We start from the raw sequence: 9,312 nt of genomic DNA on the forward strand, positions 1-9,312 counted from the left end.
ATAATTCTTTCTATATACCTAAAGATGTACTTCAGTAACACTTGGTTTATTGTGACAAGTATACAGAAACGTCCTGTAGACGATCTGGATTCCTCTTCGGTGGCTGATAGTCTTGTTTTGTATCTCAGCAGCTCCTTGTTTTTGTGGCTGAAGCATTTTAAAGTGATTCTGTCTACAGGAGGAATAATTGGTGTCTTTCTTATCAGCTGCAGTCGATGAAGCAGACCAGCAGGGGGCGCCACAGAGCCTGAGATGCTGCAGTGCAGCACCTGTTCACCTCCCTGACAGGACCAGTCATCCACCTCCAGACCATCCACCCCCTCCCTGCCCACACTGTGGAGGATCTGTGGAGACCCCTAACCCGAACAAGGGCCTCGTTCTTTGTGAGGAGACTTTATCCCATCAAATCATAAAATAATACTGGGAGCTGACCAGTATCTGTCCTGGTCGTCCACAGCTGCCTGCAGGATGTATTACAGCCTTCTCACCTGGTTAATCACATTTCTACGGCCATCTGAATGCAGCAGGACTGGGAGGGAGTGCTGGACAAGGTGAAAGTCAAGTTGTCTAAATAGAAATGTTTGCTCCCCCTGCTGTCCTACAGGGGAAGATCTCTGATAATCAATAACCTGATTGCCTCATCTCTGTGGCACAGACTCACTGTTTGAACCACCAGGACTTGTGAAAGAGATGCAGCGACTCCTCCTGATCTTTTCTTGGTCTGGTTTCTGGTTTATTTTGTAAATAATTTCAATTCTAGACGTTGAACCACTTTGGTTTAAATCAGTTTTTCTTTCAAGGAAATATTTCCCTGTATAAGAGTTACCAAATTAAACTGTATTTTTCAAAGAAACTTATTAGAAAATGATGCTGAAATCTCAGACATATAAAATAAAGCCTCATCAGGACTCTCAAATGTTTCAAGTTTAACGTTGGCAGCAAACAAAAGAAGACTTCTTGGTGTTCATAATGTTTATTTATTAGCATTCATATTTTTCACAGCTGGGACACAGATTAACAAACTTTCTATGAATACAATCAGTTGCATGTGTTGATGATATTCAGGTTATAAGACACATCTTAACATGATCAATGAGAGAGTTTCATTCATCAATACTAATATTCATACAGAGATATTTTGCTCCTACAACACAGTCTGATGTTATGTTACGTGTAGCCCTCTCAATCAACTCTGTTTTATGATTTTCATAAATACCACTTTCATGTATCAGACTGGTGAGAGCTGCTAAATGTATAATTTGGGATGTTTTACAATAATTAACACACCTTGAAAATGATTCTGGCTAAACTGCAGAGAGGAGGTTTGTTTATTAATTGCATTAATTGATCTTATTCAATATAAACATCAGCATGAAAACAGTTTTAATGTCTAACCCTTGTGGCTCGTATCATTTTGAATCACCTCATGTTCAAGAAACACAAACATTAGAAACCTTTAAGATATTAATACCCCGGTTTGTTGGAGTGTTTGTAGAAACCCATGTTGAACCTGCAGGTCAGGATACTCACACCTGAACCACAGAAACGTGATCCAGTTATTTCCTCATAACCTCTTCCCAGAGGCAGCTACGTGACCAGAGACCCGTCCTGAGGCCCGGTCCGTTTGTAATCATTCACCACATTAACAATACAAATATTAACAGCAGCAATACATTTATAGGCCCACATCAAAACACTCTACCAACTGAAATACATGTAATAAACCCCTATAAACAAATCAGCAGGATGCTACATACGTTATTGTTTCTACAACTATTTATGTGATTTATTTTGTGTTTGTAACTCTGAAGACATTCAGCCACACCTGGGAAACTAAAGCTGATCACGTCAGGAGGTCAAAGTGAAATTACACGTCTTTACTTAACATTTGGATAAAAACTTGGTGAACAAAGTCTGCTGTAATTGTTCACGTTGACTGAAGTCAAACCTTACTGTCTATCATGCTGTGATCAGTTTCTCACTTCTATTTCAACTTTATAAGTTTTCCAAATTTCTATGTACAGATTTCTTTAGGTGATGCAACACCTACATTTCTGGCTCTGGCAGGTTTTTCAGAAACTCCTCTATTGCTCTACTCGTCTGGTGCCAGTTTTTGTCTCTAATCTTCTCCAGAATTTTGACGCTGTTCTGACGAAAGAAGGATTGTATCGGTATCTCTGCTGCCCTCATGTGATATTGTATCGACCTGCGGCTATCCTGTCGATCAAAGAATAGATAGTTTGCGAACCTGTTGTAAACCAGCTGTTTGTCTGCAGGTTCCAGATCCCTCCATAGCAGTTCTTGGTAAATCTGCTCAGCTTCAGCCTGGCTGTGATTTGACATTGCGTATATGTTTGCGAGGTCTATTTTCCTCACAAGAGAAGCCTGAGAGTAAAGAGAAACCAGCTCCTCATGCAGACTGATCGCTTTATCTATTGTGCTTTGGTCTCGGCTACCGTCCTCTCCAAAATAAATCTTCGATTTGTAGCAGAATGCAACACATCTCTTCAGATAACGCACATCTGGATGACGTTTCAGAGCCTCCTCTGCCAAATCAATGGCCTCATCAACAGACACATATTTATTGTAAAGCCATAGCAAAGGTCTCACACCGCTGTAGCTGCTGACTGGATTCCTCAGAATCTTCTGAGCTAACTCTCGAGCTTCATCTTCAACTCTTTCTCCTTTCTTTGCACATTCCTGAAGGTAGTAAGCAGCGAGGTAGAAGTTTTCTGGATCTTCTTCCTTTGCGATTCTCATTCTCTCCAACATGTCAGTATCCAGTCCTGTCTTGGTTTTCACAGCAGCTTTCGCTAACAACAAGACATGGCTGGTTTTCCACTCCACCATGTCCGGCTGCATCCTGATGGCTCTCTGGAAGTAATCTGCAGCCAGCTGCTTCTGGTCTGCGCTGAACTTCATCAGGGTCCAGGCTTTCTCAGCGTAGATCTCTGGATGGAGCTCGTCCTGGGATGGAGATGGGTATTTATTCATCAGGGCGTCGACCTTTGACAGGTAAGCCTGACTCTCTGCTTGTTCTCCCAGGTGGTGGTGCAGCCAAGCCAGGTTCCCGTAGTTCACCACTAACCAGGGACCCTCATCTGAGTCTGCTCTTCTTGTCTGGCAGAAGGCCTCTGCAGCCTTGTTGAACAAACTCTGGGCATCTTGGGTGAACCCCAGCTTGTGTTGAACGTACCCCCGCAGGTTGTAAATGTGACCCAGCCAGCTGTTTCCCTCCTCGGTGCCGATGTCCTCCAGCTGGTACCTGAGACGGAAGAGTTTGGACCTGCTGGGCTCCCCCAGATCCCAGGTGAAGTGGCACTGCAGGGCCTCCAGTTTGGACTCCAGTGATGTTTGACTGATGGAGAATAAAAACACAGATCATCAGTCGGCTTCAACAACAGACTGAAGTGTGCCGTGTGTGGAGAAACTCTGTTCATCTCATGTGGAGGAAGAATAGAAACTGGATACAAACATTGAAAGGAGACATTTATCTCAAGACAACTGAACCTGTGTCTTATAGGTTGATTTCTTAGGTTAGATTCAATCATGACTAATTGATTTTCATTGTGTGAGTGAAGGTCCACGGGTTGGCTTCCAACTGTGAGGGGCCAAACAGACTGAAGTGTGTTATGTGTGGAGAAACTCTGTTCATCTCATGTGGAGGAAGGAATATATACATGATGTGAGGAGCACTGAATGGCCAGGAAGGAAGGACGGAAGGAAGTGTGGGATAATATAATCATAGTAAGTAGTCATGGGTTGATAATAATTGCTGTGTTTTTAAAAAGAAGAAATAAGTGTGAGGAAATCATAATGGATGGTGGAAATAGGCTATGTATCAGCTGAATGTGTACTCATCAGTTGAATCACAGAATTGTAGAATCTACAAGTGTAAAAATGTCAGCTTTTGAGGATTCCTGGAGATTATTTCATTGTTTTATTGGTGATTTATTTGAAACTCTGGAAAACATTTTTTAACAAAAAAGCAGGATCACAGTTCACAGAAAAAGAAGGGAAAAGGGGGAATGAATGAATATATCGTCAGTGACTGGTTGGTTCCAGGAGTCAAAACTAAAACATGAAATGCATCATAATGATGTGAAAGCAGCAGCAGTCACTCACCTCATCATTCAGCTGTTTCCTCCACACAGAAGCTCTCTGATTACTTTGGGGTTCGCTGACACGATCTGATGTCCAACTTCCTCTTGACTGTAAATGTTGAGCTGCTGTCTGGCAGCAGTTTGAACAACCACAGGAGAGTTTTACAGGCGGGGCCGTTTCCAAGAGAGCGGCGGGACGCGAGCTGACGCGAATTCGCTTCAGACGCGAGGCGAAGTTTAAAACAGCTGTAGGAGCTCTCATCATGAACATTCAGAGAGACGAGCAGCTCTCATCATGAACATTCAGAGAGACAAGAGAGAGAAAACGTGAGAATCGGCGAGAATATAAGCGAGGAAAAACCTGAATTTTGAGCTGTGCGAAGTGGTTCGCGCGAACAAGGCGGCGCGGAAGACCGCCCTGATTTTCGTCTCCCCAGAATGCATGTATATATTCAAGATTTTATTTCTTTTAAGTCAAAAATATCACACCAAACAAAAAGTGAGGAAAGAAACAAGTGATAAAAATACAATATAAATAAGGCATTGTGCAAACATATCATCTCTCAGCCTCAGAGTGCCGTCTCTCTCTTATCCAGGGACGGACTGGCCATTGGGCAATGTGGGCAAATGCCACTGCGGCCGCAAATGAATAAATAGGCTAAATAAATAAATAAATAAAAATAGCGGGGCGGCCGCAAATGAATAAATAAATGACCAGCGACACTCATGTGCCATCCGGGCCGGCCGACAAATCACAGAGCGGTCCCAAACTCGTTTCTCCCGGCGATTTCAAGCATCATTATCATTTTTAAGTCAAAGGGAAACAAAACCTCTCTACATCCAATATACTAATTGCTTGGCAATCTAATCACTATTTATATGCCACTTACGAGTTTCTATATCACAGTCATGGTTACCTTCTACAGTCACAAACTTTTATATCACTCTGCATTGTTTTGTAGCAAAATGTCTCATTCAGATGTTCAAAAACGTGCATAGTTTAAAATAAAACAAATCTACCTGCATTTTTTTATTCGAATAGTTGTTTGCAAAAGTTAAAATGAAGCAATGCCTTCTGGGAATTTCAAGACTGAATCGAGTGGACCGTCTGAGTGTGGTTGTTGGAAGTTGGAGGTTGGAAGTTGGAAGTTGACTGAGTTTAAGCTAGCAAAATAATGAATCGAGGTATCAAGCGACACAAGGTGGGAGTAGAGAAAAAGAGAGAAATCTCAGAGAGCACTGTTGGTTGAAGGTGAAAAATGCTGCAAACCGACTGATTTGTTTTTAAAATCGAGTGCAGCTTCAGCTAGCACCAGCGCTAATACTGCTAGCACCAGCACACCAGGGAGAAAGACAGGACAGTGAGGAATATTAGCAAGAGGAGGATGAAGAGGTAGACATGGATGACTGCGTGACGGTAAGACACGTTTGTATTATGGAGCGGCTGGCTGTGATGATTTATTAATGTGTTTTATGTATTGGGGTGTAGTTGTTTATAGCTTGGGAATTTACGTTTACTATCACCGGGGCTATCAAAAGTGCCTGTTCTTTATGTGCGTTAAAAATTGCGCATGCGCGCGCACCCCCCTTCCGTGGGCCGCTGGTGGGTGAAAATGCCAGGGCCGTTTTTTTTTCCCAGTCCGTCACTGCTCTTATCTATTGTCAGCTGCTTTGCAAAACGACCTTCAACTCCTTCCATGTTGCCATGTGGGTACTGCACTCCCGCTATCCTCATAAAAGTGGCTTACATTGTTCCAGTTCTTCAGTCCTTCATTATTAAGTCTGTATTCTTTAGGAGAAACATTTAACAGCAGAAGCAGTGCAAGCTATCATTTCTGTTTAAGTACATCAGCCAGCTTCTTTTGATTTGTTCAGCATTGACTAAGACTGTGTTACAAAAGTCATGTTGACACTCTCCCATCTTTGTTTTTGGGAAAAGTGTAACTGCTTTTTATTTGAACTGGTCCTCTGTGAACTAGTCAGAAGAGTAGAGGTAGACGGACAGGAGCACCTGATGCTGTGTCTCTCTGCTGTGCTGAGGTAGACGGACAGGAGCACCTGATGCTGTGTCTCTCTGCTGTGCTGAGGTAGACGGACAGGAGCACCTGATGCTGTGTCTCTCTGCTGTGCTGAGGTAGAGGACAGGAGCACCTGATGCTGTGTCTCTCTGCTGTGCTGAGGTAGAGGACAGGAGCACCTGATGCTGTGTCTCTCTGCTGTGCTGAGGTAGAGGACAGGAGCACCTGATGCTGTGTCACTCTGCTGTACTGAGTTAGAGGGACAGGAGCACCTGATGCTGTGTCACTCTGCTGTGCTGAGGTAGAGGACAGGAGCACCTGATGCTGTGCTGAGGTAGAGGACAGGAGCACCTGATGCTGTGTCACTCTGCTGTGCTGAGGTAGAGGACAGGAGCACCTGATGCTGTGTCTCTCTGCTGTGCTGAGGTAGAGGACAGGAGCACCTGATGCTGTGTCAGTCTGCTGTGCTGAGGTAGAGGACAGCAGCACCTGATGCTGTGTCTCTCTGCTGTGCTGAGGTAGAGGACAGGAGCACCTGATGCTGTGTCTCTCTGCTGTGCTGAGGTAGAGGACAGCAGCACCTGATGCTGTGTCTCTCTGCTGTGCTGAGGTAGAGGACAGGAGCACCTGATGCTGTGTCTCTCTGCTGTGCTGAGGTAGAGGACAGGAGCACCTGATGCTGTGTCTCTCTGCTGTGCTGAGGTAGAGGACAGGAGCACCTGATGCTGTGTCTCTCTGCTGTGCTGAGGTAGAGGACAGGAGCACCTGATGCTGTGTCAGTCTGCTGTGCTGAGGTAGAGGACAGGAGCACCTGATGCTGTGTCTCTCTGCTGTGCTGAGGTAGAGGACAGGAGCACCTGATGCTGTGTCTCTCTGCTGTGCTGAGGTAGAGGACAGGAGCACCTGATGCTGTGTCTCTCTGCTGTGCTGAGGTAGAGGACAGGAGCACCTGATGCTGTGTCACTCTGCTGTGCTGAGGTAGAGGACAGGAGCACCTGATGCTGTGTCACTCTGCTGTGCTGAGGTAGAGGACAGGAGCACCTGATGCTGTGTCTCTCTGCTGTGCTGAGGTAGAGGACAGGAGCACCTGATGCTGTGTCTCTCTGCTGTGCTGAGGTAGAGGACAGGAGCAACTGATGCTGTGTCACTCTGCTGTGCTGAGGTAGAGGACAGGAGCACCTGATGCTGTGTCTCTCTGCTGTGCTGAGGTAGAGGACAGGAGCACCTGATGCTGTGTCTCTCTGCTGTGCTGAGGTAGAGGACAGGAGCACCTGATGCTGTGTCGCTCTGCTGTGCTGAGGTAGAGGACAGGAGCACCTGATGCTGTGTCTCTCTGCTGTGCTGAGGTAGAGGACAGGAGCACCTGATGCTGTGTCTCTCTGCTGTGCTGAGGTAGAGGACAGGAGCACCTGATGCTGTGCTGAGGTAGAGGACAGGAGCAACTGATGCTGTGTCACTCTGCTGTGCTGAGGTAGAGGACAGGAGCACCTGATGCTGTGTCTCTCTGCTGTGCTGAGGTAGAGGACAGGAGCACCTGATGCTGTGTCACTGCTGTGCTGAGGTAGAGGACAGGAGCACCTGATGCTGTGTCTCTCTGCTGTGCTGAGGTAGAGGACAGGAGCACCTGATGCTGTGTCTCTCTGCTGTGCTGAGGTAGAGGACAGGAGCACCTGATGCTGTGTCTCTCTGCTGTGCTGAGGTAGAGGACAGGAGCACCTGATGCTGTGTCTCTCTGCTGTGCTGAGGTAGAGGACAGGAGCACCTGATGCTGTGTCTCTCTGCTGTGCTGAGGTAGAGGACAGGAGCACCTGATGCTGTGTCTCTCTGCTGTGCTGAGGTAGAGGACAGGAGCACCTGATGCTGTGTCTCTCTGCTGTGCTGAGGTAGAGGACAGGAGCACCTGATGCTGTGCCTCTCTGCTGTGCTGAGGTAGAGGACAGGAGCACCTGATGCTGTGTCACTCTGCTGTGCTGAGGTAGAGGACAGGAGCACCTGATGCTGTGTCACTCTGCTGGTGGTGAAATATGTTAAAGTGCATCTGAAGAGAGAAGAGAAGTATATGTGACCAGTGCATGCTACATTTTGATAATAATAAAAAAAAAACAGATTGGTGTGTGCCATACATAAGACTAATATAGACTAATAATGAAAATGTGATGAGATTCATTCAACTTTATTGTCACTGAAAAGCAATTCAGTCTAACCAGAGTGTGAGTGCAGTGTATATATTTCACCTATGAATGATATGGGAACGCTCAGGTGTGGAGTATTAACAGTAATACACTTTAACTGCACTTTAATACTGATGTAAACTTTAACATTAACACATGTCGACTCAGCGATTTATTGATTATTAAACGATCCGAAGTAAGCTAGCAAGCTAACACTCTGCTCCAACAAAGTGTATTTTATCACAAACCAGTAGTATGAAGCTCTCTGTGGCTCCATAGGAAGCTGCGTGTCATCTGACAATCTGATAACAGCTCAGTGACTAAGTTGCATTGTGGGTAATGTAGGCAGCAGGTTCTCAAAAGAAAGAAGAACGTGTGGAATAAAAAAAGGGATGTATCTGTCCTGGTCGTCCACAGCTGCCTGCAGGATGTATGACAGCCTTCTCACCTGGTTAATCACATTTCTACAGCCATCTGAATGCAGCAGGACTGATGTCATTCTATCAAACAGACTGAGAATCTAATCTGCACCACTCAGATCTCAGGTTCTACACTGCAGGCTTCTGCTGTTGTGAAGGGGTTCATGTCCTGGGTAAAGCAGTTGTATAGGGGTAAGGCAAGGCAAGGCAAGTTTATTTGTATAGCACAATTCAATTCAATTCAGACACAAGGCAACTCAAAGTGCTTTACAGGCACACACAAATTACATTAAAAGACATAAAAATTTAATTTAAAAGACATTAAAAATTACATTAAAAAAATTTAAAAATAGCATTTTAAGACAAGTTAAAACATTAAGAAACAAAGATCAAAACAAGTAGGCTAAAATAGAGAAGCTTTAAAAGAAACAGGACTGTAGAGTCAGAGTCATAATGCAGTTCAAAGACTTGAATTGCTTCAGTTAAAAGCAGTGGCAAAAAGAAATGTTTTAAGTCTTGAAGAAATGTTTTAAGGGGTGCTTGTTGTGTAGTGATGGTGGCAGGAGAGTTGAAAGTGGGGCTTGTTTGGTGGGTCAGTGGA

The 9,312-nt window shown here is 44.9% G+C and overlaps 1 protein-coding gene across 1 annotated transcript; it reads right to left on the minus strand.

Moving 5' to 3' along the window:
• Positions 1-961: 961 nt before the first annotated feature.
• On the minus strand, positions 962-4,222 carry LOC115591650 (interferon-induced protein with tetratricopeptide repeats 2-like). The gene is made up of 2 exons (XM_030433823.1): positions 4,126-4,222; positions 962-3,358 (listed from the first exon to the last, which is right to left on the minus strand). Exons 1-2 carry the CDS (start codon positions 4,131-4,133, stop codon positions 2,047-2,049), a joined length of 1,320 nt encoding a protein of 439 aa, XP_030289683.1. The 5' UTR covers positions 4,134-4,222; the 3' UTR covers positions 962-2,046.
• Positions 4,223-9,312: the final 5,090 nt, after the last annotated feature.

The sequence above is a fragment of the Sparus aurata genome, chromosome 11 (genome assembly GCF_900880675.1).
Source record: "Sparus aurata chromosome 11, fSpaAur1.1, whole genome shotgun sequence".
Taxonomy (NCBI): Eukaryota; Metazoa; Chordata; class Actinopteri; order Spariformes; family Sparidae; genus Sparus; species Sparus aurata.